The 18997-nt window shown below is 39.2% G+C and overlaps 1 protein-coding gene across 3 annotated transcripts in view; it reads right to left on the bottom strand.

The window, feature by feature from the left end:
* The window catches only part of LOC147176320 (septin-7-like), a 29395-nt gene extending 12533 nt beyond the window's left edge, over positions 1 to 16862 (bottom strand). For 2 of the 3 annotated variants that reach the window (XM_086073144.1, XM_086073145.1), the window contains exons 1-5: positions 14621 to 14759; positions 14064 to 14163; positions 4774 to 4880; positions 738 to 838; positions 481 to 615 (exon numbers count right to left, since the gene is read on the bottom strand). In XM_086073144.1, the coding sequence (XP_085929270.1) occupies positions 481 to 615; positions 738 to 838; positions 4774 to 4880; positions 14064 to 14163; positions 14621 to 14740 (563 nt within the window). In that variant the 5' untranslated portion in view covers positions 14741 to 14759. Of the gene's footprint in view, positions 1 to 480; positions 616 to 737; positions 839 to 4773; positions 4881 to 14063; positions 14164 to 14620; positions 14760 to 16566 lie in introns of those variants that run through there. The other variant, XM_086073146.1, reaches the window with a different exon arrangement.
* Positions 16863 to 18997: the final 2135 nt, after the last annotated feature.

The following is an 18997-nucleotide window of genomic DNA, read 5'->3' as shown; positions in this document are numbered from 1 at the left end:
CTCCTCCACACATGAAAATCTACTAGCTACTAGTAATGTATGTGGAATTGATGCAAAGCTCTGCTTCTCTGCTTTCAGAAACAGTTGGAATTGCGTTGCTAGCAAAAATAGTTCCGGAGTTACGGTACTTTGAAGTTACTCCTCTCTATGACACGGGACTTCCCCCTCCACACGCGACAATCTGCTAGCTACCGTAATATATGTGGCATCCACGTAAAGCTCCGGTTCTCTGCTTTCAGAAGCCATTGGAATTACGTTACTAGCCCCAGCGGTTCAGGAATTACCACGATTTGAAAAACAAGCGTGTTGTCCTGTCGCCGACGACAGTTTTGGATTTGAAGGGTTAAAGTTAAATATTATACTGACTAATTAAACTGTTCAGTCTTCTGTGAACAACTTGTCCTATAGCACGTCAACATGATTTCCAGTGTTTCCTAATTTGATACATCCAAATACGATCTGATTAAATGTTTGCTCTACCCGTGTCCAGAGGGCGCAATAAAGTATAGACAGCAGTGGACCCTGTTGTCTGGCATCGATCTGCGGTTCACCCTCGATTCTGCATTCAGGAAGTCCTCACACTTGCTGTCAATATAGTTGATAACTGGCTGCCAACTGAAAAAGGAGAGAGCATTAATGTACTGTATATAAAACAGGAAAAAAAAAATTGAATCATTTCTATAGTATAACAATTGGACTGAGTGAATCAATGACACATAAACAAGAAAGATACTTACCAGTTACTATTGTCTACGGCATCTCCAAATCCTGGTGTATCAACAATTGTGAGGGTTAGCTGGACGCCCCCTTCTTTAATAAGTACCTTAGACTGCTCCACCTGAAACACACAACCCATCCAAAAAATAACATGATCCATTAACACATTTGCTCCCAAAAACGTATATAGGTTCTATTTTAAATATTCCCATGGTGCCAAAAACATATTTATACGTTTTGTTTTTTTAATGTTTTTTTTATGCTAGAGCATACAGAGGGCGGCTTCGGTGCAGCCTTTGAACTGAAGAGAATGGTTGAAGCAATGGTAGTTATTACAAAAATGGCCAGCAGGTGGCAGCAGATTACAAGAGATCAACCAGGGCCATGTTTTAAAATAGGCTTTTTTCCTCCAGTGTTTTAAACAGATTTGTGAATAATGATGAAACTTAGCTATATTCTAATGCTAATTGCTGCAAAATGTAAACATACTTTTTTCCTGATGAAAGACGAGACTCCAATCATTCTTTTGTTAGGTTTCATGTTTTCATAGCAATAGAACACAATATTCTGGAGCCTTGCAAAATCTGTCAAAATCCAGTAAAACTGCTGGGATCGAAGGGGATTGCTTCAGTGAAAATGGCTGTGAGTGAATTAGTTAACAAGACTGCAATTTTAGGTGCACACAGTTGGTGAGTTGTTTATCCTGCTGCATCAGCTAAAAAAAGTTTACTATGCAGGTTTAAAATCAGGAACTAAGACATTTTAAATCAGGCTTCTGTGAGCGAGTAGCCAAGTACAACTTGGATATTGGCGACATCTAGATGCACATGCTCATCTAAAAAACAAACAAACGAAAAAAGTCCTAGTGGTGAAGGTTTTTTTTTGTTTGTTTTTTCATGATTCCATAATTCTTTCTTCAGATTTTTTGTTTATTTCTTAATGCCAGAAGGAACATCTGTGATTTGCTTTTTTCCCCTCCTAAATTAAACATTTAAATGATCGTTTTCCAGAAGCGGTGAACCTTTTTCGGGGTTGTATTCTGTGTGCTCTGGAGGAATAATGAATAATGATTATCGCAATAGCTCAGTTGGGGACACTTTCTCGCTTTGCTCTTAATCACGGTGCATCTCTTTCAGTAGACCTCAGTGATAGCAGTCATGTTGCAACACAATGTAGTACTACACTAAAAGTGTGCAACTCTAAATTTGGACTTGCTTGTTGTATTGTAAAAACTAGAGATGTTCGATACAGACAGTTACCAGTGCGAGTACTAAACTCTTGAGCAGTCACCGATACAAAGTACCAGTACAGTAATTTTTGGACCATAAGCCGCTACTTTTTTTAAACTTGCATTCGACCCTGCGACTAATACAATGATGCGGCTTATCCATCAGATCCCACTATAAAAGAAGCGCAAGAGCATCATGCAGAGCAAACCAAACCAAGTGAGCCCAAACACAGTAGGAGAGTCAGAACGAGAGCGAGAAAATTTGCGCCCTCATTATGGAAAAAAAAGTAGCGGGAACACGGTGCGGTAAAATTACAAACCCAATTCCCAAAAAGTTGGGACACTATACAAATTGTGAATAAAAACTGAATGCAATTATGTGTTTCCCTGCTGCAACGCAGCTGATTCCAATCAACAGAATCGTTAATAAGCTTATGCAGAGCTTGCTGATGAGGTGATCATATATCAGCTGTGTTGGAGAAGGGAAACATCCAAAACCTGCAGGACTCCGGCCCTCGAGGACCGAGTGTGCCCACCCCTGACGTAGAGTAACAGACAAAACAATCAAATGCGCTTCCACCAGTAAATGGCAGAATGTACATTTGGGATTTTGTTGATGTCAGCACAAGCTCGCTCCCTCACTATTAGAGTGGCGAACAAGCCCTATTTGAATGAGGTACCGGTAATCTGCCAGCTATCTTTAACTGGATAGGTCTTCTGTATGCAAAAGTTGAGAAACATTGGTTGGGCATAAGGTGGGCTAAACACAACTTTGCCTCACTTAAAATTTGATTTAAATTCAAGAAAATATACACTTTTACATTCAGATTCAGTCCCGCCTATTGTTGATCTACCATTTCCTGCAGTTGCTCTGCTGAGGTCTTACTAGCCACATACTTTCACAAGGACATCTACTTATTTTAGGATCACCCCTTTGACTAACTGCAGCCCTCATGTTCTAAAACAAACATTCTTCAGCTTCCACAAACCTTGAAATCAACTGTCTGTACAGCTGTGCACGCATTAACACGCACCCACACACATGTACACACTGCAGTAATTTGACATTGCTCTGTTCACAAAATCAACCAATGTTGCAAAACATGTCAGCATAACCAAAATCTGATGTTTGGATGATTTCTGTTAAGTCAAACAGAAGGACAAATTCCTCAAAAATGTTGGCAGGCCAAATACATCATTAAAACACAACATGATCTTTTGGAATGTAAGATTATTCTTGAATATACAGTTAATACATTGACCCTGTTCCTCGAGTAAACAATAGGCTTTACACAATCAGGATTTAATGTTTACATCTCTTATTTAAAAAATTTTAAGGTTTGAAATTATTTTCTTTTTAACACACAGGTGCGCGCGCACATAGCAAAACTGGCTAGTTTATTTAATTGTCAAAGTGCATTTTTTGTATTCGCCACAGCTTTGAAAATGGTGGATGACGTCGTGATGATGCGGTGCAACGTTTTCCCATGAGTTTCCACAGCTTTAATATGGTTGTAATAGCATCCCCAGCAGCATTTTTTTAGCGCGGAGGAAGAAGACACAGTGTCGTTTGATCGACTAGTTTTGCAGCTGGAACGGATTTACTACTGACAGAGACGTCAACATTAAATAAAAATAACACACATACTGTAGTTAGTTCTTTTATTTGACGAGAATAAAATGCTTTTCAGTCAAAAAACTTCCGCAAAGCCTTTCCGTATCCGCTTCGACGGTACGCAATGACGCTAAAAATTGATTTACACTAGCACCGAACAGGACAGAACAAATTCTCAGTGAACGAGTTTGTTTTTACTGTAATGTCCTATTTTGCGAATCCGATCAATGACATCATAGATTGATAGGGCAAATTATGACATTACAGGCGATCACTGAACATACATAAAATGTCACTTATCGGCCAATCACGATTAGGGATGTAACTATATCCAAACATCACAATACAATATCACGATATGAAGGCCACAATAGAATAATTATTACAATATTGTGGGGAGGTTGGCCATACAAAAAAAAGTCACAATATGGGGGAAAAAAAGAGCGCATACTAAAAAAACACACACACACACACACAATATTGTGCTTTTGTACATTACAGCAATGAAAAATATTATTTAAAAAAAATTATATATATATACAAGCACACATTGAATTCCTACACATATTGTTCACAAGCATATTACGTTCCCCTTTATCTGACCATTAGCATGGATTTTAAACAAAGAGCCAAAACATGCCTTGTGATTTTCACCGAACTTAGCTTTTCTCTTCTCTCCCCTGATCCACTTTCAGTCATTTCTTTCCCGAATCCCACCCTTGCTTTTTTTCCCTCTCCGCCCCTCACAGCTACACCAGATGCATGCCTGTCTCCTGCTCCGTTTTAACATAACCATACAAGGGAAAAAAATATAAGGCACAGTGTCAGGAAGTTTCCCTTAGTTGCCATGCTATCTTTTTTTTTTTCTGCTGCTCTACTTCTTCAGATTCTCCTCCTTTTCACCTTGATTATTTTTAGCATGACATGGTTCAAATAATGTGGCTTTGAATGGCCATGGAATTTCATTTAAAGAATATTTCACTAAAATCATTCAAACTTGTAAAGTTTGTAAATTACAGTTCCAGTAACCTTCACAACGTATAACCTTTCAATCATTGCTGAATAGTCTCAGATCACAAAATGTGAAAATGTTCCCAAAAAAATTTAGACTGTACACCACAAAGAAAGAAACTCTTTGCCAGAGAGAAGAATGAATATAAAATACAAAGTACTAGTCAGATGCAATTGGGGTTTAAAGAATGCTTTGGCTCACCTGTACAGTCTTCTTTATACGCTGTGATGGTCCAGGGTAGTCCTTGGAGTAAAGATCAGTCAGAAAGAGGGAGTTAATAAGCGTTGATTTTCCAAGCCCAGACTCACCTATGGACACACAAAGGCAAGTTGTAAGACGAAGGTTTAAGACTAATGAACTATTTTGAAGACATGAATGATCAATATTGAAAAACCTCGGGTGCAAAGTCAACAATGCCAACAATTTAGAGAAAGCTGCCATGAATTTATTGCTGTAATACTGAGGTTGTAAACAGAAAGAAATTGTTTTTAATATTTCACCTTTATACACTACCACAGTGGCTTTAAAGTGGATTAATTCAAAGGGTTTCACAAAAATATGGCTTTTACCATAAAAAACAAAATCTGGAATTTTAAGTAGAATAAGTCTAATTATCCGGTGATGAAAAATATTTGGACATTTGACATCATTTTAAATAAAACCATATTATTTTTTAAATACTTGGATGGAAATCCTACGCTGCCATAATGTGCTATATGGAGCACATGCTTGACATCACCTAATTTTGGTTTTACTTGCTGGTGATGCTTCGCTAGGCCTTCACTACAGTCACTTTCACTAATTGCTTGTCTGTGGGTCTAAATGCTTGCACTTTTTATATCCACTGTATATGATATGCTTGAACATTTTGATGTTAAAATATACTCTTTAATTCTCTTAAGTCAGTTTTACTGTAATCTTCAACTGTGAATATCTATTATGTAGAGACTGCGCGGGTAAATCTTCTTTTCATTTCCCCCAGGTGATCTTATATATCTTGATTTCTTGACGGCGAAGTGTGATAACAGGTGCTAATGAATTCTTTCAGTGTATAAATGTGTTTTGATAAGTGTGTGTTTTGTTTGTTAAATTTAAGGCATGTGGGAGGTGTAGAGCTGTTTAAAAAAGGTTTCTGTAAGGTCTCTCCATTATAGCTCTATTTTTGACTATTGCCGGTGGGTCTCTGAGCTGCATCCCTATGGCAATGCTAAGCTAGGAGGGTCAAAGCAACAAATTCCATATATCTGGATAAAAAGAAAGCAAAAAGGCCAAGGATGCAAATACATTTTGTTGAATACGGTTGCTTACAACGCCATACAATCACTTACAAAGGAACTTGAAGTAACCTTTCACAGGAACATTCGCTTTTCTCAAATGGTATGTTGATAGCATACACTTTTGCATTAACCAAAAAGGGTAAAACTAATAAAAATTGGTTGAGAAATGAGTTAGTTAGAAGTTATAACAGATTTTCCATGTCCAAGCATGGCCTTTGATGGAAAATTCACCACTGCCAGTCATGGCAGTCAGCTTGACTGCTGCAGCTAATGCTACAGAACAAACGGAAATAGTCCTATCAGGAGCCAGTATTTTGGTTAACTCAAGCTTATAAACTGTTGTTAGGCTAAAGTTCATGGCGTTTGTTCATGGGAAGTCCTGCGGCTTCCCAGCATAAGTATAACTCATAATTAGGTAGAATTTTTAGAATGAGTATGAAATTCGAAAAACAGAATTGTCTGCTTTTTACTGGTACCTTTATGTTGGTGATTCTCCATGTGGATATCTTAGACAGTGGCAAGGTAATGAGCTATTGTTTTGCTTTATTTATAGATAATTACTGACTTCTTTGTGGGTGTACCTTTTACTTAATGTGATTTTTGAACACGACCCTGTTTTTATTTCATGAAAATTCAACTTTTAATCAATCTTGGAAAGGGGCCGAAGTTTGACCTACTGAGCCATTACTGCTTCGTATCTCGGAGTCGCCCTTGTGCGAGTTCCGACTAATTTTGCTATGGCGGGCCAAATATTTCAGATAGCGTTCGGGTTTTCTATAAAATAGCCCTTTGTATGGCTCCCAAGAAAATACCACGTGATTGACCTGAAAGCCCTGGAAAGTGTCATGATTCTGGCAGCATCCACAAAGTTCTCGCTGGTGGGACTGGCATTGCGCCATCGCATACTGTATTTGTTATTTGTAATCGAGACGAATGAATTATTTTTCCTCAGTTCTCAGGACTGCCTCCAACTCTAAGACAGGAAACACAAAACACAGATGGGCTGCGTGTTTATTTAGGAGTAGGGTAACTGCTGAATGACCTGTGTGCTTGTCTGACTGGTTGCTTTGATTTGGCTATGTCAGTTGAGAGGTTAGTGTCAGAACTGACGCCAACCTGACAAAACAAACAGCCCAAAATGAAATGAAAATATTAAAATAACAATGATTTAAATCATGAAGAGGTGGCAGCTAGACTCAAAAACTCAAACCCAAATAGTCACTGTTGTACCGTTTTAATGGAATCTGTAGAACCATTTATTATTTCAGTTCTGGCAGGTATAAATAAGCCCTCAAAGGGAAATTCAACTCACACTCAGCCTGTATATTTGTGTTGCACACCACACAAAGAACATCACACACATGCAAGAATGAAGGCAAAGAGATGTCAGCGTGAAAGGGGTGTTCAAACAGTAATGCACCTCTTGAGTTGGAGGGGTGGGTTCAGTGCCTTGCTCAATGGCTCAAGTCCAGATGAGCTATTGCCACCCCATTGCTGCCTAACCGATGCATTGAGTTAGCAGCAAAGAAACCATCCTTAACTGTGAGCTTAAGCATTCAAATGTCTCATTGTCTGTAAAAGCTAGCCTATGATTCACTAAGCAAAGGTCATGAAAATATGAACATAGCGCTCTCAGAATTCATTTCAACATGCAGTCTGCTCTGTACAATTACAAAAAGCAGAATGGAATGTTAGAAAGAGCCTTTAGTTAGAAGCTTCCTCTTCACTCGTGAGGCAGACGCCTTCACTAAGATTAGACTAGATTGTTATCGGCCAAGACTTTTTGCACAAAAAAAATAATACTGCACCACCTCCATCCGTGTACATTCCTGCTTCAATTATATCAGTATCATCCATGCACTTTTTTGTAAACGTACCCTGTTCTGAGAGACAGTGAAGCTAAGGCTTATTCCAGCTTACTATGGGTGAGATGGCCGGAACACTCTGGACCGATGACATACTGCACACAATTTTAAATCTATGTTACCAATTCAGCTACTAATACAATTTTTCGTGGTTTGGGGGTGATACCGGTCCTAAAATGAACCGGCGTAGTTGCCAAAATGAGAATGAATATTAAACAGTTAACATAAAAAAATTATTCATCGTGCATATATTTTTAAGCAGACATTTATACAATACATAGCAACAGGGAAAAGAGCAAATACAGAAACAAATCTCAAACTAATCAGAGCGACAACAAGTCGATTTGGCCTATTTCTCCTCATTGTTGCCCTAGTTCTGTCGCATTTCAGCTCATTCATTAACTCAATCAATGAGGTTGTTTTCGATGGCGGTGGACTTAGAAAATCTTTATTTTTTCCTGAGGGTCAATTTTGATTGCAAAAGTAGATTACAACCTTACAAACACACATGCGCGTCACAGGGGAAGAAATTGACTTCAGGTGCAGGAAGATGAAAATGAAAACAATTATGAATCTATTAATAACAGCATGTGGGCAGAGAGGAAAAAGTGAGACTTGGAAGTGCTGCACCCACCCGACAGCCAATGTGGTGCACACACTGCAGTGAGCAATACGCATGTGCCATACTGTAGTTTGAGGGTGTGCATATTTATGCAACCTAGTTACTGTTTTTATTTTCCTCTTTAAATATTGCAGTTTGTCTTGAGTTGAACAGGTTACAGGTAACATTAAAGGTGTAAAAAGTTTTGAATTTTATTTTTTTACACCATAAGACCTGGCATTTGAACAGGGGTGGGTAGCCTTTCTATATCCACTGCATGTAATCCCAAATACCACTTTTTTATATTTATTTTTTACAACTGACAATATTACAATTCAGGTTTATTATTATATAGCCTTTAAAGGTATATATCACGGTATGTTAAGCCCTTCCACAGTTAACTATAGGCATATAACGATTAAAGCTTACCTTTGAAACCATGGCGATGTAATTTTTTATGAAATATTAGGTATTTTGCTGGCTATTTTTCTAACGCGGAAGTAAAATGCCCGGTTCAGTAAAACCCCGCCTCTCCCGGTGTCCGAGCACTCTGGACCGCTACGTTCGAGCACGCCTCTGAATGGCCACGCAAAGCCAGCCATTGCAGCACAACTGCGTCTTCTTTAAATATGGAAATTGGATGGATGCTCAATTCTTCAATATTAACATTTGAAACAAAACAGCTCCTTGCCGCAAGAAATCGTAGTAGAGAAGGAAGGGAGGAGAGGGAAGAAGAGAGACAGGGAAAAAAAAAAAAATGAGTGTGACACAAACCCGGGACCTTCTGCTTACAGGGTGAGCACGCTAACCACTACACCATTCGTTTAGCTTGGTCCAAAAGCGCAGAGATTTTATTTGTAGTTTACATAAGTGTCAGCCACTGAACTTTTCTGGGAATTTAAGACGGCCAATTGGCATTGCAAATGTGAAGGATAATTGATTGCTTTCAATTCATTTGGACAGAATGTTTACTGATAAAGGCTACTTTTATTACTATCCTGCGAGCATGGAGGTCTCGAAAGTGGAGGTGTGTTTAGTCCGCAGAGGCGGTGGGGGGGTGGGTCGGCACCTAATAACATCATAGAGTGAGCACCTGCTCGCTTTCTCGGTTTGGGAGGGGCTGGTGCTTGGAGAGTAGAATGACCTAGAATTTCTCATAGAGGGGCAAATGGAGGAAAACACCACGTTGGTGATGTTTTTTGGTGAGGAATTAGCATTTGAACATGGCTAAAAGCTCCAAAAAGTTACTTTTTCCCATTACTGTCCCTTTAATTACCAGTCTCAAAGGTCTTCACAGGCCCACAGTTGACAACAACTAGCAGTGCAATATATGCTGAAATCCATCATCCACGTGATGAAAAATAACAAACCCAAAACTGCTAATTTATAAAAAATATATATATATTTTAGTAATGCCACAGGTCTGCAGAAGGTGACCACCTCACATGCCAGTGATGTAAGCGCCTTTGTGCGAGATCCCTTTGCCATGTGAATTTGTGATGTGAATGATATGGACTAATAGAGCATGAGCCAAGACAAAATATTCTTCTCTTAACCACTTAACCTTCTATATGAGTATTCCTGGAGCAGACGTACTTATGTATGCAATGAAGTGTATTGTTACCATTAACAACAGTGCATAAAAGGTGAAGTCAGTCAGGGTTTATTGCATTTGCACCCTTCAAATTCTACTTCCAAGCCATACTAATTAGTACCAAGCACAAACATGTACCGGTACTCTCTTTCACATCATGCAGGGACATTATGGTTTGAATCAATGGTGCCAACAAATATCTGTAGTGACATCGGAGCATAAGAGATTGACTGTTAGAAAAGATAATTCTCCTTTGTCGAGGACACATGGGACAAAGCAAAACAGTGGACAAAGGTAATTATCCCGCAGAAGAATAATTATCCCACATCAACTCAAAACTTGGCCCAAACCTGACCACACATAACGTACTTTAAAATTGAAGACAAAGTGAGTGTCGGCTGTGATCCGCTGAGCTTGAGAATGAATCAGAATCGGCACGTGCCGGGCCACAGCATGCATGTGTATCTCAAAATAGCAGCTGCAAAATTAGGATATGAAAAATGAGGGGAAGAAACTTCCCTGAAGTGGTTTTGAATTAGCAAGCAGAAACAGATCAACGGTGTTGTTGCATATATTATAAATACATCATGGCTTGAAATAAGCGGATCCGCACTGCAGTTTATAACATTTTTATTTTGTGTCTCATGAAAACATTGAAAAGCAAAACTGAGAATCACAGATTTTAAAGTTCATCCGATAATTGAAATGTGGAGAGAGTCCCAAAAAGCTTTTCTGGGACGTGGCGCAACATCCATCCTGTAGACCTATCCATCCTCGCTGCTTTCCATTGTTCAAGTAAAATCAAGGCAAAATCAGTGCTACTTAGGCCACACCGACTAGCTAGTAACAAGCCTTGGCTGGCTGGCTAGGATGACTGAACAGGTTCCGCAGTGCTTCAAAGTCGGTAATCATTGCCGTCCATTGTGGCAAATTAGCTACATTTCTCACAAAGAGGTGACGACAAGTAATTAACAGAAGACAGCGAAGCCTTGCTAACTGCTTAGCAATCATGACATGGAATAGTGAAACACTGGAATTACGGTATACGCCATCACAACTAAAAAGAAAACCTCTTCCGTAGTCAGAAACGGAAGTTTTGTCCAACAGAGACTCAATCCCTGCCATCAACATGGGGTACATTATATGTTCAAAACCAGGTGTGTTATGTGTTGCAAAGCAATCAGCAGCCTATGCTTGAACTGCTTCCATCTGTACTGCCTGACGCGTTGGGCTCCGTCACTCCTTTTTTGGGCCACTTTGAATAACTGAAAGGCACATTTGAACAACGCTCTGAGTTTCCCAACAGTCGGACTGAAGCGGTGCACGCTCGTAGCGTATTTCCGAATGCACCCACAATGAAGGTACTGTCATTTGTTATCATGTCTTTTGTTATGAAGGGTTTTAGAGGCATTTTAAGTGCTCAATCCATGTTTATGTGAACATTCCACAAAGATGGTGGTTACTTGTCACATTACTGCTACCATCTTCATTCATAAAAGGAATCTAACTCACCCCATTCTGAGTTTCTTTAGGCAATCAAGAAAAACAAATATAGAACATGATACATGTAAGGTCTTGTTACTCTGTTCTATTGAAATTTGTGCATTGCCAATGGATCTCACTAAGCTCTCCGGGATTTTCTGTCATAACTGCCAGCTGGACAAGACACAGGAAGCAGATTTCCCCACTCCCATAATGGCAAAGTGAGAGGAAGAAGAGTTGGATAGCGGAAACACAAAAATCAGAGGACTGAAGAAAATAAAACATCAGCGGAACAGTTTGGGACCACATTCCATTTTAGGGTGTGACCAAGTTAACCAAAGCAGCTTCATTCCATTGTTTCTTTCCCCATACAACTTGGGGGATGCTTGGTTCAGGAGGTGGTTGAGTGGTCAATTAGGGTTCCAATTCCTGTTTCCTTTGTGTCTTTTCAAAGTTAAGCCTAGAGCAAGACCACAAACTACCAATTTCTACATTTCATCAGTGGCAAATTTGTTATGCGTTAACTTTAGACAGAAGATACAATATGCCTGACAATGCTTGGTAGTTGCGCTATTTAAGAGTGGTCTTTGTAATGTCCACTGTACGACTGTCACAAACGAATCTTTTTCGTTGATTCTCATGATTACTCGGGTAATCTCCCCTCAACCCCAACACACCCAAATCCATGTGTGAGAGAATATATATATATAGCAGATTGATTAACGGTTTACTTCCTCTGAATTGTGGGCCAGTCCGTTGAGTAAAATTGAGGAAAATTATCATAAACTAGCACCACATTGGCCCCAAAAGACGCTGGCCAACTCTATGCCCAATGGCCAATCGAGCCCTGAACCAGTATTTATTTTAAATTAAACTGGGTTGTACACCTTTCGGTCCCTGTTGCGGGGTTCTCTTTATGCTCTGCCACTACCCCGCCGGGCATCACATGAAACTTATTAGATATTTATTTAATTTGTTTTAGCACACAAGGCATTTCAATCAGATTTAGTTCTCACTTTACATTTGCTTATGGTCCTATTTTGTCCACTGATAAATAATGATACAAGTGTGTCATTATTAATGAAACACAAACTTTCAGTCAAGTGACCTCTGAGGTGCATGAACAGCGCTTTATTAAGGGACGCGTAAACTATGCCCATATTTGGTCACATGTTAACACTGCATGTTAATGCTCTAATGATGATTAATCAAATTCATTTGATTTATTGTCCAGCCCTAAAAAATAAAAAATAAAAAAGACAAATAATAATTGTAAAAATTTAACAAATAAGATACAATAAATATTTTTTTTTTACAGTTTTAATGTGTGCAAAGATGCAATGCAGCAAAGGTGTGGCTGAAGCAGAAAGAACATGCAAGTGAATTTAATATGTTCAAGAATAAAGTTTAGTTTTAAAATCAATATTTTGTTATGAATCATGATTTTAGTATCAATAAAAACAATCGCAATTACTATTTTTTCCATGATCGCCCAGCCCGATGTATTGTACAATGTTTACCTAGGCTCCATGCTCCTCAAGCAGTGCTGTAGATGAATATTTATTTGCATGTGATGTAAACAAGCTACCACAAATTATCAGCGGAGTTGCAATTGTAGGAGTAAGTCACTCTCTTATCACACAAAACTCATTAAATCATACTCTCTTGCATGCACACTGCACCGACTTCTTTTAATGAACTCGCTCAAAAGTAACCAATGTCACATTGCTTAATCCAACTGTTACATTATTGTAACTGGTGGATTGAGCGTGAATCGATTAGTCAGGATGACATAGAAGAAAGGTGACTGTTGTGTTATCATCTCGGCTGTAGTGTAACAACAGAGCTAACTCAATACCCAACCTTCATCAAAATAACAATGTAAATAATATTCTTCTTTTCCTTTCGGCTTTTCCCTTCAGGGGTCGCCACAGCGAATCAGTTGCCTCCATCTAACCCTGTCCTCTGCATCCTCTGCTCTCACACCAACTACCTTCATGTCCTCTTTAACTACATCCATAAACCTCCTCTTTGGTCTTCCTCTAGGCCTCCTGCCTGGCATTTGGAAACCCGTCATCCTTCTGCCAATATACTCACTATCTCTCCTCTGGACATGTCCAAACAATCTCAGTCTGGCCTCTCTGACTTTATCTCCAAAGCCTCTAACATGTGTTGTCCCTCTGATGTACTCATTCCTGATCCTATCCATCCTGGTCACTCCCAAAGAGCACCTCAGCATCTTCCTCTCTGCCACCTCCAGCTTTGCCTTTTGTCTTTTCCTCAGTGGCACTGTCTCCAGACCAAACAACATCCAGGTCCAGAGAGTAAAAACCCCATTACAGTTTGGCTCTAGCCACAGGTGCTTCGACTCAACCGACAGGTACGGGAGCTCATTAAATAAATCTGCTGGTTGAGAAGAACATGTGGACTCTCCAGCTCAGACAAGTGATATCTTCGTAAATTACTATGTGTGGATGATTTGCAGCAAAGCCAAACTGGGCCAGAAACCAATGCATGATTGTTTTTTTTTTGTCAACTCCTCACCTTGAGCAGATGAATGTACAGAATGGCTCAAATATTTGGAGTTCTTTCAACGAGTGTTGATGACCCAACACACACACCTTAAAAGCATGCTGAGAAGAGTAGACAAGTGTAAAATATTTCTCACTTACCAACAACCATTAATGTAAACTCGAAGCCTCTTTTAACGGACTTCCGATAGACCTGGTTGGGAAGATTAGCGAATCCCACATAGCCCTCCAGGTTCCGCTGCTGATACACAAAAGACACAAACACATTTATTTAATGGAAGTAACTCAGTACAGAAATAATCTACATGTGAAAGTTTTTTCTCTGCCATAAAATATCATCAATAAACCATTATTGATGCAAGAAAACTGTTAGACATACGCGTATACAAAGGCTTACAAACAGGATTGTTTTGACTCGTCGCATCTGTGAACAACGAGTCAAAACAATCCTGTTTGAAATGAACCTGCAATTAGAATTGCTGTGTCTTGCAGAAACAATGCGACTTTGAACTAAAGAGCTCCCGGCAATGCACAGATGAAAGAGGTGAAGGGACAGACCTGGGAGAAGCAAGATTAGGGGTTGCTGATGCAATGAAATGAATAGAAGGAATTCAATAGTGACAAAAACATTTACACCAATACATACAGAGGAGTAAAACGAACACAACATGTAACATCCCATTGTGTAAATATCCTACATTTTGAATAATCTCCATGTGCTGGGATGAAGGTCTCAGGTCAATAGCGGCTGCTATCTGTCTGATCAGTGGGGTATTGCCCAGGTCCGCTTCCCTTCTGTATGACTCCCCATCTAGCATTGTACTCCCAAATAACCCCCTGCTGCACCCACCACCCCCGCCTGCCAAACTGTCCTACACGCTAGGAGTGGCAAAAACAATTGATTGCTGGATTGCCCGTCTCTGACCAACCTTTCAGGCTCTGCCACGCATAGTGTGAACTGTGAATGGAAAAATGCAGTTCTGCACTCAAATGATAGACAAAGTTTCATAACATGCAGTCAAACTAAAAAATAATGACAAATAAATAAATAATTGGAAACCAACCAGTGACCAGTGAGATGCACTTGTGGTCTCCGTCAGTAACACAATACTAAAGGCATTCAAGTAAAATACAGTTACTTTTATGTTGCTATCAGAGTTTTGTAGTATCTGAAAACAGTTGCTTTGAAGACTTTTACTCTTCCTTCATCTCACTCTCCCCCATTATAGTCACTCAAACTGAAGCCTCTTTAAGTCTGAATAAGAGTCAGGCGACTCACTTAAAATCAGGATGATTTTCAATTTTTTGGAGCCTGCACAAAGTGGATGCACAGCAGGCTAAACTGGTTAAGAAGGCCTGGCGTCTGAATTTTGTCAGCACAGCCACACTGTACATGCTAACACAAGTGTGACATCCAGTAACGTTGCACTACATTAGACATCAACATCCACAGACATCCAACAATGTCCATTATGGACAGAAACACTGCATTCGAAAAACAGGACTCAATCCATCTGCCTTGTCAATATCCTCGCAATTCCAATAATCTAGCCTGAAGCACTTAACCGATTCCATATTTGATTGGGACTCACTCAAGTTGTGAGTGTACGTGGGAAGGGAGAGTTGCATACCCTTACATAATAGGCCCTCTTTGATGATCTTCACACTTTCATGTACAGCTCAGATAATATGACAAACTGTATAGAAGAGATTGTTTCCCCAAGTGAACAAAGTGTGAAAGTGGCTTGTAACAAATATTAATGAAACCGTGCATACACACAAAGATGTGTAGAATAACAGATGTGAAGCGAAAAGGGTTTCAGTCTAATATAGTTGCTAAATTTGGATGTTGAGCTTTTATATTCGCTTTGTAATGTAGTACACCGGAGGAAAGATATGTAAGAGGAGATGAGAAAGTGAATAAAAAGGCTGGAAAGCTCAGCCATATTCTTCATGTGAACCCTTCCCCCAGTCCAGTCTGGTGATAGTAACTACTTGGTTCACTACATTACACACATGACATCACACATATGCACACGAATCCAGTGCTGATGATGCTGCAAGTCCCTCTGTTCAATTTACATTGGCAGCTTCTAATCATTTCGTGTCGATTCTTAAAAAAGCATTTTAAAGTAGGAGAAGAATGCAGTTTATGTGGAGCTTGCGTGCATTCCTAATTTCTGCCACAATGAAAACACATTACCGTACTGCATTAAATGAATTAAAATTAGCCTACCAAATTATATAATCCATCCATCCACCCATCTCTTACAACAATTTCATTTCATTTAAATAATGCGTTCGCTGTAGTTAAACCAACCCCGATTTATAATGGGAACCTTTAAACACTATTTTTTTAAGTAACTTTCGAAGGCACGGGTACAGCGATTAAATATGTCATATTGTGTGTTTTACGTTTTAAGAATGTGTACTTTTAACGAACGACTACGCGTAAACGGCCGAATTCTCAAAGGTCTTGAGTGCATGTGAGGGAACGAAGCTAACTGGGGCTGCTAACGTGAGAAACCAGTTTGGATGACAGGATCGAGACTTTGCAAAGAGGGTACAGTTGTTATTTTTTCCTGCAACCATACAACAATTTCAATGCCTACACGTGGCTATTTCGAAGAAATACATGACTTACAGCAATGTTGGGAATCGCAGTTTCTGGTCGCTCGATCATTGTAATGCTGTCACCGCCCAGCTTGCAATGGACAGTCACCGAGGCATACACCGAAAAGCGTCCAAGAGAATAACGGAATGATAAGAAATGTGCAGATGTTTTTCCCAAGTGTACCTTCTTGACAATAAACTAAACCACGGTGCGTCAAACTAAACAAAAAAATATATTTTAATGGCCGCCAAACGAAAATCCTGACACCGCGAGCAGACGAATCTCAGAGAAGAAAATACGCTGCTTGATTTTGTCCACTACTGCTTTACCATGAATGTACTCAATACTGTTTCCGTCTGGACACTTCAATATAAGACTAGATTCCGAGGTCAAGTGGCTCTTGAGCGCAAACATTATTGTGTTTGAGTTCTGATTTAATAAAATAAGCTAATTTATAGCTACATTTAGGTGTTTACTTTTCTATTTCTTTTTTTTTAAGTACAACAATACCCTATAAAATCGTGTTTTAATAGAGAACAACGCAAGTAACGTTGAAGCCGTGCGTTTAAGATTTCACTCTTGTTTTGAAAACAACTTTGGTAAACTTCCTGTGTTGTGTGAATTTTGTTTTAGCAACAGGAAGCCCTAGTTTAGTCCTGAGTGAGCAGTTTTGTGATAGTAGCAAGCGCTTCTTTGTAGAAAGTCATGGGGAATTGTGGCACGCAAATGTTTAAGAAGGCGAGTTAAATGCGATGACTGTATTTGGTGGGAAAAAATGATAGTTATCTGTTGAAAACAGCAATTTCAGTAAAGATTCTGTCAAAAATGAAAAGTGCAAACTATGCCATATCCACCCAACGTAAACATGATCAATTAAATATTAGTCAAATTGAGTCCTGAATCCTGTTTTATATTTTTATTTTTGGCCTAAAATCGTTTTTTATTTGTCATTTCACACTATTTTTTTTAAATTCCCAATTAGACCGAAAGAAAGAATAATACATGGATTGGGAAGAAGGATTATTATTATTATTATTATTATTTTCAATTAAAAAAACATGTCATCTTCATAGAAATATTTTTAATTTAATTTTTTTACCTTCAATGCATTTAATTGGCGAGCATTTGAGAACACAAACGTGTGCTCAATTTAAGAAGACGGTTTAGCATTCATTCATTTATTTTCAAATATTTGAGTAAATAAAAACATAATTGTTTCCCCCGAAAACACAATCTATTTTATTTTTAAACAAAATATAGAATATTTGGTACAGTAAGAAACATAAATCACGTTAATAAATAAACATCCAATTAACATTCTTCTTCTGTTTTAATTATTGTTAGCAAGTCACATTGTCCCATCACTAGTGAGCTATTTTTATAAGAGACCCGTGCTACTCATATTGTCCTTAGGGCTAACTGGTACACACTAGAACTATGGTTTTTGTTGTTTTGTCTTGGTTTATTTTAGGACAATCAACATAGCAAAACGGCATGTATGCTGAAGTAAGTGCAGTTGCTCTCTGTCATCATCTGCCCTCTCACTGTAACTACTCACCCCTCCCTTCCCTGTTTGCCAGAAGAAGGGGAAGAAAATAGGTGGATTGTTTACTCAACTCTGCAAGCAGCAGCCAATCAAATTGTGCCCTGCTTAGAAATCCCCTCAAAATAGAAAAGAAGTCCATGAGACAGTATTAGCAGTTATTGAAACCTCGATAAAAACAACAACAATATGATAAACCGTCAAATTGGTAATCGGCCCATGCCTGATCAAAAGTAAGTCTAAAATCTTAACCTTCAAATTTCAAGACACAAAGTCCTCACTAAATTTCAAATATGGCATTACTTTTCAATTTATTAGGGTTACGCAAGTCAAGTTTGATGAAGAATCTCGAGCAGGGGTCACCATTGTGGTGCCTGTGGGCATGAGGTAGCCTCCAATTACCACGAGTAGCCCGAGAATAGTTCACCATTGATGGGACATTGTCACTTTCGAGGAATGTTGTACTGTAGATGTGTGATCATTTGAAAATGTGAACACTAGCAGAGTTTTATTTAAAAAAAAAAAAAAACACTGTTGCGTATCCATCGATCCATCTTCTACCGCTTATATGGGGTCAGATCACGTGGGCAGCAGCTTTAGCAGGGAAGCCCAAACTTTCTCTCTCTTTCTCCTCTCCCAAGCCACATCATCTAACTCCTCCAGGGGGATCCAAGGTGTTCCCAGGCCAGCCAAGAGACAAAGTCTCTCCGGCATTTCTTGGGTCATCCTTCGGGCCTCCTGCCAGTGTGACATGACCGGAACACTTCACCAGGGACACATTCAGGGGGCATCATAACTAGATGCACGAGCCACCTCATCTGGCTCCTCTCCAGCTGCTGAGGGTCGATTCCACAGAGAATGAAATGCATCCGCTGATAGAGCACTATTAATTGAATTGAATTTGCAAAGGTGGGCACT

This window comes from Leptonotus elevatus, chromosome 4, assembly GCF_054856555.1.
Source record: "Leptonotus elevatus isolate MCC_2025b chromosome 4, RoL_Lele_1.0, whole genome shotgun sequence".
In the NCBI taxonomy this organism is placed as follows: domain Eukaryota; kingdom Metazoa; phylum Chordata; class Actinopteri; order Syngnathiformes; family Syngnathidae; genus Leptonotus; species Leptonotus elevatus.
Note: the sequence above shows the minus strand (reverse complement) of the source record. Positions and strands in the feature narration are given on the sequence as shown.